The sequence below is a fragment of the Lepidochelys olivacea genome (assembly GCF_965140295.1).
Source record: "Lepidochelys olivacea isolate rLepOli2 genome assembly, chromosome: 25".
Classification (NCBI taxonomy): Eukaryota; Metazoa; Chordata; order Testudines; family Cheloniidae; genus Lepidochelys; species Lepidochelys olivacea.
In genome coordinates this window covers 4,707,860-4,729,449 of record NC_140435.1, presented here as the reverse complement: position 1 = coordinate 4,729,449, position 21,590 = coordinate 4,707,860, and the positions used below count along the sequence as shown (strand labels likewise).

Below are 21,590 nucleotides of genomic sequence, written 5' to 3'. Positions count from 1 at the left end.
CAGAGTGTGAAGTTCAGCATCTTCCCTAGCTCTGGACAAGATTGGCTATGGATGAGAGTGAGCTGGATGAGACCTATTACAGATAAAAATGGAATGATTATAGTGAGTTAAGGGAGGCAATTGGAAGGGGTGGCTTATGTCAGATCCTCTGAAGGTGTCTGGACATAACTGGTAGTAAAATTAAAAAATTAAGGGTGTGGTTAAATTTCCAACTGCTGCTAGATGCTCAAACAAAAGCAGTGACCAAGACACCCTTTTCCTACCACTGGCAATGGGGTTGCATCCTTCCCTCTCAGATGAAGACTTTGCCACTATAGTCCATGCCTTTGTCACCTTTAGATTGGACTTCTGCAATGTGCTATATACATAGGTTACATCTTAAATCATTCACAAGCTAAAGCTAGTGCAGAATGTTGCAACTCGTTTGTTAAATGGAGTATCTTGCTGCAAGTACATGATGACAGTGCTCCAGGACCTATCCCTTGGCTCCCAGTTGCTGATTTTGAGTTTTAATGCCATAAATGGGTTGGGATCATCCAACATAAAACACACTTCTTTCCTTGTGCAATCCTGCAGTAGTTGTGATCAGCAGAGGCATATGAACTAGAGCTCCCTAGGTACAGAAAAGGGAGCTGTTCACAGACCACCCGCTCTGAGGGGAGCGAATTACAATGTCAAACCATCTCCTAGTTCCAAACAGCCTAACTTAACTGACCTTTAGGGCATGCTGGAAAGTATACTTTGAGCAGGCATTTGGGGAGAGCTGAAGTGATTAGGGAAAGTGTTTATTTAGGGACAAGGAGAGGGATGGGGGACAATTTATTTAATTTATAATAGGTCTGCAGGTTGGTGATAGTATGTATGATATGGGGGAGGGGAGAATGACTAGAATAGAGAATACACTACTGTATTGATTTTGTAATGGTTTTCATAGTCTATTTGTAGTTGATGGAAAGGATAGCAAGACTCTGAATAGACCATCTTGTGTGTATAATTAAATCCAAATACATTAAAATTAAATAAAAAGCAAAAGCAAATATACCCTTTCTTCAGCTGAATCATTAGCCAAGCAGAGCATGCATAAAAGTTACAATTTTAGATAAAGTATTACACTCACAAACACCACACAGAATATCTTTTTTGTTGTTGTATTCATAACAAACTCTTTCATAAAGTGTCTTTCCTTTTGCTACATACAACTTCATTCCCTTCTACCGTAGGTATGCTGTCTAGGTACCTGTTTCTCTCCTCCCCCTCTTCACCCCCTGCTCTTCCTTGGATGCACTGCTTGAGTTACTACGTTCCTTCTCCCTTTTATATTTCTCTCCTGCTGTTGGTAGAAACTCCAGTCCCACAGGTGGCTCCAACAGGGGAATGGGGCTCGTGTTAGTTTTTCCTCTTATGTAGCAGAGGTCCCTAATAGAGGCATCTAGGTCAGATCCTTCTCTGCCCTCCTCCTCTCCATTTGCTTTTAAATGTCTCCTGGCTTCTCTCTTCAATGAGCAGCCTAGAAGTAAAGAGACAGTAGGATTTGTGACTAATCAATTCTTGCCAGAGCATTTGCCCAATAGTTCACGGGCTAGTTTGGGAACAGGTGATACAGATGTCTGGTAGTGATGCTTCCTTTAAATTAACAAACGTTAATGTCAGGTTTCAGAGTAGCAGCCGTGTTAATCTGTATTCACAAAAAGAAAAGGAGTACTTGTGGCACCCTAGAGACTAACAAATTTATTTGAGCATAAGCTTTCGTGAGCTACAGCTCACTTCTTCGGATGCTTATGCTCAAATAAATTTGTTAGTCTCTAAGGTGCCACAAATACTCCTTTTCTTTTTGCAAATGTTAATGTGTGTGCTACATTAGTCATGAGTCCCTAACCAGAGAGGGCTCAACAGTGATGGATTTGTAGCTACCATTCGCTCTTCACCACGGGCCTCACAGGGTACATCCACACTGCAATAAGAGACTGGGGACATGGCCGCGACTGGCCCAGGTCAGATGACTCAGGCTATGGGGCTATAAAATTGCAGACGTCTGGGTTTGGGCTGGAGTCCGAGCTCCGAGACCCTGTGATGGGGGAGGGTCTCAGGGCCCAGACATCTAGGCTGCATTTTTTAGCTCCACAAGCACAAGTCATCTGACACAGGCTCAGAGACTTAGTGCTGTGGGTTTTTCATTACAGCGTAGACATACCCCTAGTGGTTACAAGTTCTGCTGGCAAGCATCTAACCAGCAGGAGTACTAAGGGGCAGGACTCACAGCTCCTCCTCCCTGTTATCTGCTCTTCTTGCCTCAAGTGAACCATAAGAAATATGACACTAAAGGCAATATTTGGGGGTTATAATTAATTATAAACAAACAGGTTATAAAAATAGGACTTACAATAGGTGCAAAGGAAGAAAATGTAAAATTTGTTCTATTTGACCAAGCATAAGCAACAGAGAAAAAAAAAAACAAAATTTGCGCAGAAGAGAGTCTGCCCAATGCTTACTCATTGATTTCAACCACTACAGCTTCATGTAGGACACAGGCAAAAATAAATGCTGCCCACGCTTGCCAACACACCCTGGTAGAACCAGAACCATAGATATTAAGGTCAGAAGGGACCATTATGATCTAGCTGAAAGCCAGCAACTAGAAGCTATATACTCTTCACTTCACTAGTGAAGCGGCTCCACTTGGCCTGGAAGAAACGCCTAGTGGACTCCTTCCTGCTGCTCAAGAGGTTGTCTTGCACTTCTGATGAACACTCTCATTCTAGAGAAGATGCCCATCTAAATACCACACTGTGAGGTGAAGTGTCTGCTGATCAGGATGTCTGATCTTCCTATTATGTTGCGTTAGCAGCTCAGGGAAAGTGGGGATGGGAAGTGGAGGGCAAGCTGACATGGTTTCCCAACCTTCTCTGCAGAACTGTCTGGCTCACAGTAGGGCAATCAGGATTACCACTGCTCTCTCCTGCCCGATCTTGTGGAGTACCCATAGCAGGAATGGTGGTGGGGAAGATGTAGTTGATCTAGTCTGACCAGCAGAGAATGAGTGCATTGCAAGTGGAAACCAATACCTCTCTCAGTGCAGTATGTGCCTCGGGGGAGGCAAAGAGATCCCACGTTGCAGTCTCCCATTTGTTGAAGATGTCGCTTACTATGGTATCGTGGAGTTCCCACTTGTGATCGATCACGAATGGTCAGCTGAGCGAATCTGCAATCACTTTCTGAGTCCCTCGAAGATAGGCTGCAGATAAAAGGATCTTGTGGACGATGCACCAATATCACAGACTGACCACTTCACCAGAAACAGAGCCGTTAACTTCATGCCCCCTTGTTTGTTGATGTAGTAAACAGTGGCAGTGTTGTCCAGCATGATAAGACCGTGATGGGAACAAATGGATAGGAGAAATGCTTGGCATGCCTTCCTAACAGCTCAGAGTTCTAGAATGTTGACTTGCATCCTGAATTCTTGAGGGGTCAATGTTCCCTGCGTTATGCAATCTCCCACCCTATGCGGGATGTGTTGGTAATGACTGTATTGTCCGGGGAGGATGGGAGAAAGGGGACCCTCACACAGACCTGTTGGATATTAGGTAAACCTTTTTCACGAGGAGGGTGGTGAAGCACTGGAATGCGTTACCTAGGGAGGTGGTAGAATCTCCTTCCTTTGAGGTTTTTAAGGTCGAGCTTGACAAAGCCCTGGCTGGGATGATTTAGTTGCGGATTGGACTAGATGACCTTCTGAGGTCCCTCCCAACCCTGATATTCTATGATTCTGTGACCCATCGGGGCCTGTCCACCACTGGAGGGAAGAGTGTACTTCAGTAGAAACCATCAGTATCAGATCCATGGGTGAGTAAACTCTCTGGAGCCACATCTAGAAGGCAGCAAAGGTGGAGGTGAGCCAAGGCAGTGATGTATGTGCCCAAGGCCATATGGCCAAAGAGAGATAGGCAAGAGAGAAGGACCACTGACTACTCGGGCTACGAGTTCCTAAGAAAGACTACTCGGGCTACAAAAGACTGGACTACGTTCCTTGGTAGCTATGCTTGTGCTATGACTAAGCTGATGGAGGCCCCTATGAATTCTAGGGACCATGTGGGGTCCAAAGTTGATTTTTCAACATTGATGATGACCGTATGGGTTGAAAGGAGTCTGAGTAATATGGAGGTAGAAATCAGGACTTCATCTCTAGACCACGCTGCTAAGAGCCAGTCATTGAGATAGGCGTTATGGGGTCCTTGTATTCCCCAGAGATAGGCCTCCCTGATGGCGAAAGCTTTTCCACTGAATGCATCCGATGAAGTGAGCTGTAGCTCATGAAAGCTTATGCTCAAATAAATTGGTTAGTCTCTAAGGTGCCACAAGTCATCCTGTTCTTTTTGCGGATACAGACTAACACGGCTGCTACTCTGAAACCTGGGAGCAGTGGTGAGTCCAAATGGCAGGACCCTGTATTGAAAGTGCTGAAGGACTACCGTAAACATCAGGAACCTTCGGTGGGACAGATGGATGTTCATGTGAAAATAAGCATCCTGCACATGGAGAGCCATAAGCAAATGCCTTCTTCTAATGATGGGATGATGGCTGCTAAGGTGACCATATGAAACTTGGGTTTTGCAGATGAATCAATTGAGACTATAGAGATACAGGATTGGGCTCCACCCATCCTTCTATTGAGGTATCAGGAAGTAAGTTGAATAGAAAAGTCCAGAGGAACCCACTATCGTCCCTCTTTGTAGTCAGGAGGCCACCTCCAGGGCGAAGTTGCTGTCATGAGTAGTCCTTGAGGAGGGATGGGGAAGGGGGCTGTGGATGAGGTAGCATAAAGAACTCAATCGTATAGCCATATTGGATGACATTTAGCACCCACTTGTATGTTATTGCACTCAAGCTTGTAAAAGAGTGCTAGACGACACTCAAATGGGGTGGTGTGGTTGTATGGCAGCAGGCAAGGTGGCTGACAGCTCTCTAGAGTTCCTCAGAAATACCTCTTCTGTAGGGGTTGCACCTGGGAGGAGGAAGACTGAGGGTGGTCCTGGAGGATGAGATTTTTTTAATCTTCTGGAATCAGGTCTGTTCCTGTTGTGGAAGTTTCTCGGCAAAGTCCTTAAATTTTCTGTAATTCAGGAAATTGTATTTGGCAAGTAATGCCTGATCATTTGAAATCCTATATTGAAGGCTGACTGAAAAGAAGACTTTGCAGCCTGAAAAGTCCAGTTGCTTGCCCTCCCTGCTGGATGGGGTGGAGCATGGATGCTGTTGCCTAGCCCGTTCTGTCGCTGCATGGACCACAAGTGAATTGGGAGGTGGAGGTGAGAACAGAACTCAGACTCCTTGACTGGTACAAGTATCCTTTTCTGCCCCCTTTGGGGTAGGTGTACATGGGGCTGGCGTATGCCAAATTGTGTGAGCTGGCTCAAGGATGGCATCATTGTTTGATATCGAGGCCAAGCAGAGTCGACCTAAGAGAAGTATATCCAGCAGCTTATGCTGAGTGTCTTGGATCTCCTTCTGGGGAATGTGAAGCTCTCCAGCCACTCCACGCAGGAGATCCTGGAATTCCTGGTAGTCATCAGAAGATGGGCAGGACATTGAAACCACTACTGCATCAGGAGAGGATGATGGGAACTTCTCGTGTTCCAGCAGTACCTTCTGAGCAGCTCATCTTCCATTACAGGTTCCAAACATCAACTCAAAAGCACCTCAGGTGGTGAAATAGGTGAAGCCTCCCTGACAGAATGGACAGGTTCTGAGGGAAGGTATTAGGGCCATGATCCCCAATAGGGACAGCAGGATGGATCCAGAGGGTACTGAGGAGGGCCCCATGGAACAAGGAAACCAGTGGCAGCTGGAGTGGAGAATATGGTCACAATATAGAAGGCCACAGTGGGTACTCGTAGTGGCGGGAAAGGATGGATGGTCCCTAACCCTCATCTAAGCCCTCTGAAGACAAAAACTTGGGAGACCAGTTCCATTGGCAGTACCATCGGAGCTAGCAGAAGCATGTGCATTGTTGGAGTGGTGGGCGAGGAGTGCCTCAGATGTGGCATGTCTGAAGTAGAGGGCTCCAGAAAGCGCGGGGACCTTGATTCTCCCAGAACAAACACTTCCTGGGGCTCTGGCACTTTTCCCAACCTCCCTGGCACCAAGAGAACTTTCTCAGTCCCTGGAACCAGAGCAGTGGTCTTTCTTGGAGGTTATGGCTCTCTGGTTCTGAGCGATGCTGATGTTGACTGTGTGCGTGTGTCCACACTTGGTACAGGCGGATCAGTCTATTCATGCAGCTGCTTTTCATGCTTGTGCACTTTAGGTTGCACTCTGTCCCCATGACTAACTCATGGAAGGAATCTCTCCCTTCTTAGGTTTAGAGGAAGACTTACTGCCGTGCTTATGTGCATGCTTCCTTACCTCCTGACTAGACCACGGCGCATGGTTCACAATGGTGGTACTGCTGGTGCCAGCCTACGACTTCATAGTTGAAGGCACACCGCTGGTAGCCTCAGGTTGATGTACAGGGAGGTTGCCTGGCCAGGGTCAAAATGAGGTCTCATGGCAACTTCCATGAGGTACTTCCAGAGATGGAGAGTCTGGGTATGGCTTGGGAAGAAGTGGCAGATACTGCACCTGGATGAAATGTGGGCTTCTTCCAAGCAGTAGATGCAGCGTTGATTTTCGTAGCTGACCAAGAAGGAACATGGGCAGGAGGCACTGATTTTAAAGCCTTGGGTTCTCTGCATAGTCCAGTACCCACACACGGGGGGCTGGGGTGGGTATGGTGGAGGGGTTTCCACTGGGACTAAAACATCCCAAAAAGGAACCCTGATTCTACTAACAAACTAAACTACTAAAACTACTATAAAACCAATAGAAATGGTAAAACTCTTTAAAACTATGTTCAATTGTGTTTTTTGTTGTTGTAGTAGTAAGTGCATCACATGCAAGAGGACACTAATAGTTCCGATCCAGACCATGTTGCAGTCAGAAGGAACTGGAGACGTGATCGGTTCTGTCTGCCCTTTATCACCTCAGACAAAACCATGAGGCAAGCCACAGGCGCATGTGCAGACCAACAAACACTACCACCTGAAAAAAAATCTCCAGATCCAAACACATGGGGCACATGCATAAGCCCTCACTGAAATACAATAGGGTCCATCACTCGAAGAAGAACAGTCTTTTCAGTTTAAAGCAGAAAAAAAGCCTTTGATGACAAGGAGGTTCACTGATGACTATCTTTGTATAAGTTCTCTAAACAAAAATTAATTTTTTGTGATTGTTAATATTATACTTGTGGTAGAGAGATTTGTAAAATTGCAAAACTACTTCCTAAATAAAGAGTTATTTTAAGGGGGAAATCATTTAAAATTTGCCATAAAGGCTGCCCCTTATTCCTTAATTTTGCCCCAATGATATGACCACATGCTATTTTCTTGCCCCACAGAATCTGGGCCTTAATCAATGCCTAAAATACATAGTAAGGCTATATCTACACTACAGCTTATATTGGCATACCTTACGTCACACAGGGGTGTGAATAAACCACCACCGAGTGACATAAGTTACACTGACGCAAGTGCTCGTGTGCACAGTGCTATGTTGGTGGGAGACCTTGTCTGAAGGTTAGCCATGCCCCCAATGAGGCAGTTATCTGAAGCCCTCACCCCACCCCTGCCTCATTCAAAGGTGTGTAACTAATAAAGCAGGGGACTGCAGGAAGAGAAAGGATGGGCTTGTGCTTTAGGAAGTGAATTGGAGCTGCTTCTTCAGGAAGTGAGCAAAAGTAAGATCATCCTGGACAGACATTGCCTTTGTCTTCCTCCTCAGTGGATATTTACATAGCTTTTGAGGAATCAGCCCATCACACTCTAAAGAGTCAATCCTTTTCAGCTCTATCCCTTTGCCCCCAGTCAGGTGATAGGCTGAAACGTTGTTAAGGGGGGCTGGGACAGCCTATGAACCTTGGGCAACCACCGACAGGAATTATACCAAGACAAGGGTGTTACATATCCATAAAGAGCAGCACAAAACAGGCTACAGGTACAGTTTTCTGCATGAAACCAGGAGAAATATCCATGGTGCCCAACCTTCCAACCAAGCCAGCCACCAAGAGCTTCAAGTGTGATGTGACAATCAAATAGCACTTGGAACTTCAACCTCCTTTGAGGAGTTAATCAAACATCAAAGCAATGCAAAGGCTCTCAGGACAAAACCCTCAGACCAGACACTCCGCACATAAAGTCAGATGATTGCTTTGAAGCAAGCACAGAACCATAACCACTCCATCAGAATACAGAAATTCAAGATGAGTGCTCCATCTAGTTCAGTATCCTGTCTCGAAAACTGAAGCAGCTGGGTTTGGCCACAAGATACAAAAAAACCCTAACAGATATGGGACAACCTGCTCCCAGGGAAGAAGTTTCCTCCTAAACCCCAGAAGTTAGAGGTTGGCTTATGCCCTGAAGTAGTGGTTTTAGATACTAGTTACTAAAACTTTGGAAAGTAACTCTGGATGTTCCCCTCTAGAAAAGCAGTTCCTTCTCTACTTGGGCACAAGTAGCTTAAAAGCCATTAAGCTCTGGGAAAGCATGGCCATTTTGAAAGAGAAAATTGCTTAAAACAACTAATTTCTTCAACAGTACATAAAAATCATTGCCAGTTATCCTTGTAATTATATGGAAAAATGTAACTAAAGACAACCATTTGTTAGTAAAAATGGTTCAAAAAAAGAGATACTAAACAGATTAGTTATTTATAAAATTTTATTTATTTAAAAAGGGACAAAGATGCATTCTCAGCAAAATAAAGAGTTAGCAGACGCCTTAGCAAAAGTGACCACGATCTATTTGCTGTGTGAAAACAGAATACAGTCCCAGCCAGTAATATAGACTCTTGGCATTGTAAAAGGGCCAATTTCTCAAAGCTAAAAATAATTATATGCAATACTGACAGAGCATAATGCTTCAGTTAGAGGGGCATCTTGGCTGAGAGCATATGAAAGATAAGTCAGCATGCAGCAATCAGCAAATGGAAAAAGGGGAAATGGATTGCAATGAATATAAACTAGAAGTTAAGAACTGCAGTTGACTCAAAGGAAGCTGAAGGTACCAATGGAGTATCAATGGCTAACGGGTTAAAGGACAGTACGGAAGAATATTTTTAATGAATCATGGAACAAAAGAAATCCTAACACTTATACAGATCTTCTTTACTAGATTGAGATGGTAAAATAGTCAATGATGCACAGAAGGTAAAAGCATTTGGTTAATGTTTATTCTGTATGAGGAACAAAACTAGATAACGTATCCACCTCATAACAGCACCATTCCAGCAGTAACCAAGGAGGGTGTTAAGCAGCTTCTACTGAAGTTAAAAACTTTTAATCAACAGGATTAAATAAAAACTACCATCATAAGGAGCAAAGATCATCTTCCAAGCGTTAACGGATGCCTTACGTCGTCTCAAATATGCATGTAGCACCAATGTCTGTGCAGCTGCTGCTCACAGATCCCACCCCGTAGCTGCTTGGGAAAGTAATGAAACACAGTCAACTATTGGAGCTATTCATAGCAAAGGATGATCCAAAAAACACAAGACAGATTAGGGGAATAGAGTAGCAGAAACTCCACACCAGATCCTCCAGAATCGGATGTAGTGGTAGTGGAAAGGGAAGAAGGGAGGGAAAAAGTCTCTAAAGTTGCAAAACTATTTCTGGTGTAGGTTTCAGAGTGGTAGCTGTGTTAGTCTGTATCAGCAAAAAGAATGAGAGTACTTGTGGCACCTTAGAGACCAATATTTATTTCTGCTGTAGTCCCCTGTTCTCACATGCATGCTTTCTAAAATATTCACCTTTTGCACAAAATTTTACATGCTTCGTCTCTAGCAAAACTGACATTCTATAAAAATATTAATTTCTATTCATGAGGATAACTCAGCCACTGAATTTTGAAGCTTCAGACTTGGTATGTAAATAGGCCTTAATGAACAATATGGGCTTTACTAATTTTGAAGAAGAGAGTAAGAATCTTTGAACTGCAGGATTCACCAAGTGCTGTAGAAAAATTCCATTAGGGCTGTTAGCTGCATGCTTAGACATGGGTGTAGGCAAACATGCATCCACAGGCAGTTAGCTGCACAGCTACTTGGTTATAGGAATTTACAACCTCACCTGCTGAAGCAGGAGATTGAAAACTCAAAAGATTCTGAACAAGGATGAGCAGAACTTGTAAAAATAGGAAACTGCTTAGCGTGTCAAAAATTACAGTACCTTTATACCCTAACCACCTCATTATTTCCACACCAAGAAGCTGATAAAGGCTCTGCTAGTGAACCTTGTTAGCTAATAAGATGAATAGGTGTATCAAGAAAGTTATGGCTCTGATGACATTATCTGAATTTCAAAGAACCATCAAATTCCACAAGACTAAGCAGCTCTGTGTTTGTTATTTTTCCCTGAGCCCCATCCTGCCTGCTTCCTTAAAGAACTTGGGAAGTTAAAATGGAATTAGCATTAGAGCAATGTTAAGGTCACAAAATAAAGCACTCAAATAAGAAAATTCCTTAAATTCCTTTCTCCTGCAACAATATATAAGGCACGTTGCACATGTAGCATTTTCCTGTTTTGAAGACTCCGATTGTTTGCACAGTCTACATCGCAATTTATTCAATAAGGCCAAGTTAATATTTCAGAAGAATTTACAGATTGAATGGACCTGTTCACACCAGGGTCTGAATTAAGTTAATGAGTTGCACCTCCTAATCCAAGAGATGAATTTAGCCCCTTCATTTCTGAAATGTCTTGGACTTTATAATACTTTATTTCTTAATCTTAACATTGCATTAAATCTAGTTGTGTTCATTGCTGGTAACTGCAGACAATATACACAGATATTCAAAATATCTACTTGAATTGCATTTAGTCAAGGGTTTGAGCAAGCAGTCTACCAAAAAGCAAAAATTTGTATAGACTAGATTATACCTGCAACTTTGTCCCGAATAAGTTTAGCAGATTCAACTTCGCCAATACTGCTAAATAGACTCCGTAACTCATCCTGCGTCATGTTTTGAGGGAGGTAGTTCACGATTAAATTTGTTCTACCAATATCATCCCTGCAATCTTCAGCCATGTGATCTTCATAACCATTAGACATTTTATAAAATATCTGCAAAGAGAAAAAAAAAGTCACAAATAAGGTCTAAATCTTCATTTTAAAATAAATTGAACTTTCTCTGCCTGTATTCAATTGAAAGCTTCAAGTAACTATTTCAAAACTATATATTATCTTTAGTTCTTAAAGGAAAACTCCAGTATTTTTCAAAAAATTCCAGACTACTTCATTCTGTCAAGCTAACAAACCTGAACCACTGAAAAGAACCCCAGATGTTCACTTCAATAAATTGGGGGGGAAACAGGAGTGAAAATATATTTTAGGTACATTACAATGTTTTTCCAAATCACATACACAAAACTACGTTAAAAAAGTTATTATAATGCATATGAGCAAGGGGCTGAACACAGATTGCAGGAGTGACAGCTTCACCCAATGTAACAGGAAATCTGTGGCAGAGACTGAAACAGAAGCTAGTTCTCTTGGGTTCCAGTGAAGTGTCTTAACTTCAAGTTATTTTCTTACAAACCTCTGCCTTATACACTGTCCAGCCTTTATACAGAATGAAGCATGGGTGTTGTAGAAATGACAGCATGTGATCACATGAAGACTAATAATTCATAATACATACACAAGAGGCAAATTACATAAGATTGCATAAGAACCTTAATTCTGGCATTTCCTAGTTTCGGGCTTGACTTTGAAGCTCAAGCATGCTTTTAACAGAAGTGGTTTTTTTATTATATTTTTTTAAGTTTAAAAAAAACCTGAAAAAATGCAAAAGTTTCATGTGAAGTCATACTGACCTCCTCACCCAACTTAACACATCAGAAGGACTTGAATCCAGAACTTTTAAATCCACGACAGAGATGTACTTACCTGAGCTAAATGAATAACTGGTCACAATATCAGGCTGTTACCCACTGTGTGGGCCAGCTACCAAAAGAGCAGGGATTTACACAACTATCTGGGAATATTGAGAATTAGGATTGCCAGGTTCTATTCCTGGCTCAGGAGGGAAATGGGGCCTAGAGGTTATAGAAAGCCCAGACACACACACAGGCCTGGCACATTCATTCTCAGAAACAAAGTAGTTAGATGGCTGAGACTTGGTCTGCAACATTAGAGACAAGAGTCCTTGTGGCACCTTAGAAACTAAAATTTATTTGGGTATAAGCGTTCATGGGACATAACCCACTTAGTTGTTTTTACTGATACAGACTAACACAGCTACCCTTCTGAAATTAGAGACTAGATTATTTTCCCAGCTGTTTGAAATGATCTTGTGCAACTCTCAGAGGGGGGAGATTATACTTCCCTGCGTTCTAAACTAGGTGTTACTGAGTTACAAGGCCACATACACAGGCTGTGAAGTGCACAGAATTAGTGGAAGAATGGGGACTAGAACTCAGAATCCCAGCTCTCAGCCTAGCACTCCTTCCCCTATGCCAAAAGGGCTGCAACAGCTCCTACTGAACAGGGTGATGCCTAAGCAGATGGTTATTTAAAAACAAGGGGCATAAAGAATACTCTTAGGTGATGGAGGTCCCTACTGTACACAACTAAGAATTGGTGCACTGGCATAACTTTACGTCTGGCCAATTACAATATTTTCAAAAGAAAATCTATGTCCATGAGCACACTCATACGGTTATTAAATCTTCGCTGTAGAAATTAAATTCCAACTTCAACTTACCAAATCACTCCCATCACCAGTTATATAAAGCAGAACCAGTCCCTTTTGGTCACTATATATTAGCACTCTTTTTTATTGCATCCTACACACACATTTTGTAACAAGTTACATTAAAAAAAAGTTCCTGATTACACAAGGAACCCATCAGCATACAAGATTAATTTAACCCAGAGTACGGTACTATGTTAAACTGGAGTTCTAGATGGAAATATGTACCACCACCACCAATTTTCAGGACCCTACACTTTGGACAGCAAACAGATGCAAAATTTTCCACCCCTGTAGTCCTGCCAGGCTCCATATAAACTTATGAAACTACTGTACCTACAGACCTTCAACATTCAAAATTTGTGTTACGGTTGTCACCATGGAATCAGAGTACCTTGATTCAATACATTGATGTATAAATAAGGTAGGCAAACACCCACCCTGCAAGTGATATCATGCGCTTCACACTAGATTTTTCTAATACCTTCCTTCCTTCGCAGTATAACACCCTCATGCCAGCCACTGGAAGTGTTGAAGCCATTTTAACCTTTTAGCCAGTGATCTTATTTCTTTTAACTTCAGAAATACTAAACTCCATACACTCTCCTAGTTTGGCTACCCATAGGCTTTGCATTCTTCAGTCTGAAGAGAAAGGTATACCACGATCGAATGCCTAGAAGTTGAAGCTAGACAAATTCAGACTGCAAATAAAGTGCACATTTTTACCAGAGCAATTAAACATTGGAATAATTTATGAAAGAGAATCCACCATGACCTATCAGTGATCATTTTCACATCAAAATTAGATGTTCATCTACAATCTCTCTTCTAGGAATTACTTTGGGAAGTTCTATGGCCTCTGTTATACAGGCCAGACTAGATCCAATGGTGCCTCTTGGCCTTGGAATCCACTGAAAGAGTTCCACAACAAGCCTATGTTTCATTTACCCTTGTAGTTCGGATTCAAATCTCTATTACCGCAGCACTGAAGGTCAATTCTCAGGATGAATGAAAATTTTCACTCACTTTTTAAAAAGTTCAAGTACTATGGTTAAAATATTTTTTTTAAATACACATATAAAATAAATGAGATATCACATTTTGTCTTAAAATTTCTATACGACACAACGTGGGTGAGGTAGTATCTTTTATTGGACCAACTTCTGTTGGTGAGAGAGACAAGCTTTCGAGCTTACACAGAGTTCTTCCTCAGGCCTGGAAAACGTACAGAGTGTCACAGCTAAATACAAGATGCAACAGATTGTTTAGCATAAGTAGCTGCATTTTGATCCATTGAAATACATGTAACAAAAATGATTAGGGGTATTAACAGCTGCCATATGAGGAGAGATTAATCAGACTGGGACTTTTCAGCTTCGAGAAGAGATGACTAAGGGGGGGGATATGATTGAGGTCTATAAAATCATGACCAGCGTGGAGAAAGTAAATAAGGAAGTATTATTTACTCTGTCTCATAACATAGGAACTAGGTGTCACCAAACAAAATTCAAAAGCAGCAGGTTTAAAACATACAAAAAGGAAGTATTTTTTCACACAATGCACAGCCTTGCCAGAGGATGCTATGAAGGCCAAGACTATAATAGGATTCAAAAAAGAACTAGGTAAACTCATGGAGGATAGGTCCATCAATGGCTATTAGCCAGGATGGATAGGGATGGTGTCCATAGCCTCCGTTTGCCCGAAGCTGGGAATGGGTGACAGAGCTTGGATCACTTGATGACTACCTGTTCTGTTCATTCCCTCTGGTGCACCTGGCATTGGCCACTGTCGGAAGACAGGATACTGGGCTAGATGGACCTTTGGTCTGACCCGGTATGGCCATTCTTATGATCACTCAAGGTGAAGTGGCCTGTGAACACTCCTCCAGTCACAGGAGGGAAAGGAAGGGTGGGGCAGGGGGGAAGAAGGCAGCTAGGAAAGGTGGTTAGCAGGTTACAGATTCTTGTAAGCAGCCATAAAACCAGTGTCTTTATTCAGCCTTATTATTTATTTATTTATTTATTTCCCACAGTATTCTTGTCAGCAAGTTAAGGAAGTATGGGCTGGATGAATGCACTACAAGGTGGGTAGAAAGCTGGCTAGATTGTCGGGCTCAACAGGTAGTGATCAATGGCTCCATATCTAGTTGGCAGCCGGTATCAAGTGGAGTACCCCAAGGGTCGGTCCTGGGGCCGGTTTTGTTCAATATCTTCATAAATGATCTGGAGGATGGTGTGGATTGCACTCTCAGCAAATTTGCAGATGATACTAAACTGGGAGGAGTGGTAGATACGCTGGAGGGGAGGGATAGGATACAGAAGGACCTAGACAAATTGGAGGATTGGGCCAAAAGAAATCTGATGAGGTTTAATAAGGATAAGTGCAGGGTCCTGCACTTAGGACGGAAGAACCCAATGCACAGCTACAGACTAGGGACCGAATGGCTAGGCAGCAGTTCTGCGGAAAAGGACCTAGGGGTGACAGTGGACGAGAAGCTGGATATGAGTCAGCAGTGTGCCCTTGTTGCCAAGAAGGCCAATGGCATTTTGGGATGTATAAGTAGGGGCATAGCGAGCAGATCGAGGGACGTGATCGTTCCCCTCTATTCGACATTGGTGAGGCCTCATCTGGAGTACTGTGTCCAGTTTTGGGCCCCACACTTCAAGAAGGATGTGGATAAATTGGAGAGAGTCCAGCGAAGGGCAACAAAAATGATTAGGGGACTGGAACACATGAGTTATGAGGAGAGGCTGAGGGAGCTGGGATTGTTTAGCCTGCAGAAGAGAAGAATGAGGGGGGATTTGATAGCTGCTTTCAACTACCTGAAAGGGGGTTCCAAAGAGGATGGCTCTAGACTGTTCTCAATGGTAGCAGATGACAGAACGAGGAGTAATGGTCTCAAGTTGCAGTGGGGAAGGTTTAGATTGGATATTAGGAAAAACTTTCACTAAGAGGGTGGTGAAACACTGGAATGCGTTACCTAGGGAGGTGGTAGAATCTCCTTCCTTAGAGGTTTTTAAGGTCAGGCTTGACAAAGCCCTGGCTGGGATGATTTAACTGGGAATTGGTCCTGCTTTGAGCAGGGGGTTGGACTAGATGACCTTCTGGGGTCCCTTCCAACCCTGATATTCTATGATTCTAAGAAAAGGAGTACTTGTGGCACCTTAGAGACTAACCAATTTATTTGAGCATAAGCTTTCGTGAGCTAAGCTGTAGCTCACGAAAGCTTATGCTCAAATAAATTGGTTAGTCTCTAAGGTGCCACAAGTACTCCTTTTCTTTAGGCTGAATAGAGACTAACATGGCTGCTACTTTGAAACTTGTCACTTAGGTACAGTCTCTACATCTGTATTCCAGATGTAGCTACCTATCGCCACGGTTCTTTAATAATAATAAAAAACCTCCTTTCAGAGTAACAGCCGTGTTAGTCTGTATTCGCACTGCAGGACAGTGGGGTGGGAGGAGGTATTGTTTCATATTCTCTGTGTATATATAAAGTCTGCTGCAGTTTCCACGATATGCATCTGATGAAGTGAGCTGTAGCTCACGAAAGCTTATGCTCTAATAAATTGGTTAGTCTCTAAGGTGCCACAAGTACTCCTTTTCTTTTTGAAAAAACCTCCTTGAATTCAAACAATGGAGGATCACACACACACACCGTACGTACGAAGTCACGCTGTGCAGATGATGCAATTTTGTAGAAAAAATGGTATCATTCATGCTGTCTGGGATCCTGGGAGAAAAATTAAATAAAATGGGGCTGTGCTGGCAAAGAGTTTGAGAACCCCTGAAGTCTGGGAAATTTTGAAGACTTACAATCCTGTTAACTTCTCTAAAAAGAAAAGGAGTACTTGTGGCACCTTAGAGACTAACAAATGTATTTGACCATAAGCTTTCATGAGCTTATGCACAAATACATTTGTTAGTTTAAGGTGCCACAAGTCCTCCTTTTCTTTTTGCGAATACAGACTAACACGGTTGCTACTCTGAAATCTATTCAGCCTGTAATTTTTGGTGCCTAGAAGAGTTATGGATTCAATTAAATTCTTTCACAGTGAGGACACCACTCATATTACCACATCCCCATTGACACTCATAAGAAAAAAGAATTGACTTGACACCACAGAGCAGACAAAACCACACCCTTGATCATTACATTGATTACATCATGAAAGAAATTGACTGAAATCCTTAAAAAACATCTCATACACCAGGATCTCGCCACCTTTGAGAGGACAGCTATATGGTCCCTGAAGTCTAATCTGGTGATTAGATTATCTAACCACATAGTGATCAAACAATCTGACAAAAGGAATGCCATCATAGTCCTCAACTATGGGGACTACATTAACAAGCTCTCCAAAACCCACATACTATAAAGCAGGGCTTTGGAGCAGAGCCCACAGAGCAGCTCCGGAGCTATGGAGCTGCAGGTTTTTGCCTGGAGCTGGAGCAGAGCACAGCTCCAAAGCCCTGCTATAAAGAACTCAAAGCAGAGTCCATGCTGCAATTCACCCAGGAATTTAAGGACCTCAAATCCTTCCTGAACAACTCCAAGACAAACTCTATAAACTCATCCTCCCAAGGGCCTACCCCAGGGACCTTGTACATGCTTCCCAAGATACATAAACAAGGGAACCCAGGCAGACCCATCATACCTGTCCACAGCACTCTTACTGAAGGAAAATCAGGACTCATAGAAACCATCCTGAAACCACTCATCACAAAAAGGACCAGCTTCCTCCAGGACACAAGTGACTTCCTCCACAAACTCCACAACATTAACAACTTTCCCTCAGAACACCATCCTTGCCACCAAGGATGTCACTTTTCTATACACCAACATTCCCCACAATGACAGGATACCTGCCTGCCTCAAATATTTCCAATAGACAACATGCAGCTATCCACCCCAAACACATCGCCAAACTCATCTATTTCATCCTCATTGTTGTTGAATGTAAAATGGTTATCAAACATTTTGTCCAAACCATGGGAACAGTTCTCGATACTAGGATGACTCCACAATATACCAGCCTCTTCATGGCCAACCTTGAAGAACAATTTCTGGACAAATGCACTACAAAACCAATTATATACCTGAGATACATAAATATTTTCGTCCACCATCCATCCATCCGTCTCTCTCTAGGACACTTCCACAGGATTATCAACTTCCTGACCACCACAATCGCCTTCAATAATGGAATCCTACAGACAACTATGTATTACAAACTCGTGGATCACCACGCCTACCTTCATAGATCCAGTAACTACCCCAAACACACCAAGAAATCTGTTCTGTACAGCAAGGCACTCTGATACCACAGAATATGCTCAGAGGATGAAGTCCTGGACGTGACAGGTTCGGTCACAGAGACCCCCTTGAGGCTGTCACCGACGTGCTGGAATTACCTCTAAGCCCATTAAGCTTGGGACTCCAGAACCCTGCTTTGTTGAGACAGACATGCCAACCTGCTGCAACACAGACCCAGGTCTGAACCACACAACCAAAGCTGCAGGCTTTAACTAAAAGCCACTCAGCAGGTTACCTATCTCCAACACCCAGTTCCCAATGGGATCCAAACCCCCAAGTAAATCCATTTTACTCTGTTTAAAGCTTATACAGGGTAAACTCATGAATTGTCCATCCTCTATAACACTAATAGATATGCACAGCTATTTGCTCCCCCAGATATTAATCACTTACTCTGAGCTTGTTAATAAGCAAAAGTGATTTAGTATAAAAAATAGGATTTAAGTGGCTTCACATAATAACAGACAGAACAAAGTAAGTTACCAAGCAAAATAAAACAAAAACACACAAAAGTCTAAGTCTAATACATTTAAGAAACTGAATACAGGTAAATCTCACCCTCAGAGATGTTCCAATAAGCTTCTTTCACAGACTAGACTCCTCCTTAGTCTGGGCCCAATCCTTTCCCCCAGTGCAGTCCTTGTTAGCTCCAGCTCAGGTGGTAACTAGGGGATCTCTCTTGTTCTGTTCCACCCCCTTTTAGATCTTTGGCACAAGGCGGGAATCCTTTGTCTCTCTCTGGATTCCCACCCTTCCTTCTAAATGGAAAAGCACTGGGTTTAAGATGAATTCTAGTATCATGTGACATGTTCACATGTGAGACTTCGTTACCCACTGGCTGGCACACAGTTATATAGGAAGGCTTACAAGTAAACAGAGCCATTTACAACCACCTGTCCTAGTTAATAGGAGCCATCAAGATGCCAGGCCACCATTAATGGCCCACACTTTGCATAGTTACAATAGGACTTCAGAGTAATACTTCAAATTTCTGGCTTCGGATACAAGAACGATACATTCATAAAAATGGGATGAACACACTCAATAGATAAGCTTTGTAATGATACCTTACAAGAGACTTTTGCATAAAGCGTATTCCAGTTACATTATATTTACACTCATAAGCATATTTCCATAAAATCATACGGAGTGCAACATCACACTGGATACATACCTTAAAAAGGCACTTAAAACTGCCTTCACCACACAAAGGACACTCCACCAGAGAGTAGACTGAATCATAGAACAGGCCACCCAAATACCCCAAGAGAACCTGCATTAAGATGGAAATAAAACCCACTCCAACTGCACACCCCTAGTTGTCACCTACCACCCCACACTGAAACCTATATGGGGTAACAAACAACTATAACCTATACTTAATGGGGACTTCATCCCCCCCCGACCAATCTGTCCTGAACTCCATCTTCTCGCCTTCAACCAACCCTCAAACCTCTCCAAGCTCATCATCGGAAGTAAGCTCCCCATAGACCAGGATAGACCAACTCAAAGGAGCACCAGACCCTGCCAGAACAATACATGCAACCTGCAGACATATCTTCATTGCTACAATGATTAACAAATCTCTAAGGTGCTCAGGCACCAGAACAACATGTACAGTATACCTACGCTGATTTAGTAAGTTATAGGGACAACAAAATTGGAGGATTCAAATGATTAAATGGGAAAAATTAGCACATTTGATATTAATGCTCAAGTGTCCACCACCAAAGCACAAAGAGAACTTTCATCCATCAGCAGCAAAAGCCAATAAGGAAAAGTCTTGTCAAACCCTTTTGACAGGAAAACGCTTTATAGTAAGTGGCAAAAATCTTTGTTAAAACAGAGTTAGAGTTGTCTGGTGATGTCTCATGCCCTTGCAGAATGTTGAGTTCAGAAAAACTCAAACTTCTGAAAATCAGGAAGTACAGAAAAAAGCCCACACATTTTAGTTTTCCCCCTGAAGCTGGCAATAATAGCTACTGGGAATTATCTAGATGCATTCCAAACGCATTCATTGTGCCAGGTGTAGCTTCACTGAATGGGGGGAAAGTAAGTTGGAGCAGCTTGGAAGAGCTGTGATTGTGATACGAGATCTGGGGCTGAGCCCCCATTGTGCGTGATCGAAGGAAAGAAGTGCATGTGTACCTTGAGGTTTCAGTCTCCATTATGCCAGTATAGGATTGTGTAGGTTGTGTCAATAGCAGGGCACCCTTACTAAGGGTACTGTCAGTAGTGAGGTGGGATATGAGAACAGGCTGTGGATTTATTGATGGGCGGGAGAAAGTATTAGGGTTAGGCTCTATCTTATGTACAAGTGTAAAGAGGCGATGAAAGGATAGTATTCTGTTGGGGGAGTAGACTCGGTGTTTGAGCATACAGCAAGCACAGGTAGCTACTCTCCATTACAGTGAAAAGGCAGCATGGGAGTGTGCATGTTGTGGGTGTATTGGGGCAACACCCAAAGGGCAGAATTCAGGTTATGTGGGCATTTACCTTAACGCTGCTTCCTGGCTTTCAGAGCTTTGAATTTTACAACTTTAATAATACGAGGAAATTAAATGGGAAAAGCCTTTATTAATGAAGAGTTAAACAGAAAAAAAAAGTGTGTTGGTAGGAGCTAGTGGTCATTTCTAGACAGCTGGAGTTCTCACCTTTGGTTTGCAGTTGATATGCTACTGGTCTATGTCCCAAAACCTTAGATGACTTAGTAACTTTAAGCATGCGTGAGAAGACTGGTGTGTCTCTCCTTCACCCCCTGCCTCACCATTCCCCCCAGTATGTAGCCCCCCCAATTGCCACACTTTCAGCTCCCCATCAAGCCAGTAGTTGGCAATACAATCCATTCATATGTAAGAAGTTGCTTCTTACTGACCCCAGCCCTAAGCGGCTGGACACACATATCACAAGGCAGCGGCTTACTGGAAGGCTGCATGCTACCTTGGTTAGGTAGCCTAAGCTGCACCTCTCACTTCCACTTCTTACCTTCAGCTGAGACTCCTGCCCCTGCTGCAGTCAGGCTTCCCCAGCCATACCCCAGATCCACCCAGTCTGCCACTCCTCCAAAAAGAGCCTCTCCCACACACTCTGGCGGCCCCCCACCATTACCTCCAGCCCCGGTAGCATCACACCTCCCACCCCAGATCCTCGTCACATGGAGGGACACAAAAAGAAGCTCAGACACCCCTAGAGGAGCAAGGTCCTCCAGGTCCCAGAACACACAAGCAGACAAGGAGAGGGGCTCAGTCCCTCACAGAAATGTAGGGCTCCCCCAAATCCCAGCATACACACGAAAGGGCTCTCAGCCTTGTGACCCTAAGCACCCTGGATTCACCCCCTACATGCTACTGCAATGATATCTGTACAAACGATGCCTTGTAAGGTGTTAGTTTTCAAATGATAACATTGGTGATTAATATCATTAAAAATGTACATATTGACACTATGAGTAATTATGAATACTCAATTATATTATGCTTTGAAGTCTGTATTT

The 21,590-nt window shown here is 43.0% G+C and overlaps 1 protein-coding gene across 1 annotated transcript in view; it reads right to left on the bottom strand.

Moving 5' to 3' along the window:
- The window catches only part of ELAVL1 (ELAV like RNA binding protein 1), a 96,443-nt gene that overhangs the window by 31,982 nt on the left and 42,871 nt on the right, over positions 1 to 21,590 (bottom strand). The window contains exon 2 of the mRNA XM_084614784.1: positions 10,967 to 11,150. Coding sequence (XP_084470910.1) covers positions 10,967 to 11,138 — 172 coding nt within the window. The 5' untranslated portion in view covers positions 11,139 to 11,150. The remainder of the gene's footprint in view (positions 1 to 10,966; positions 11,151 to 21,590) is intronic.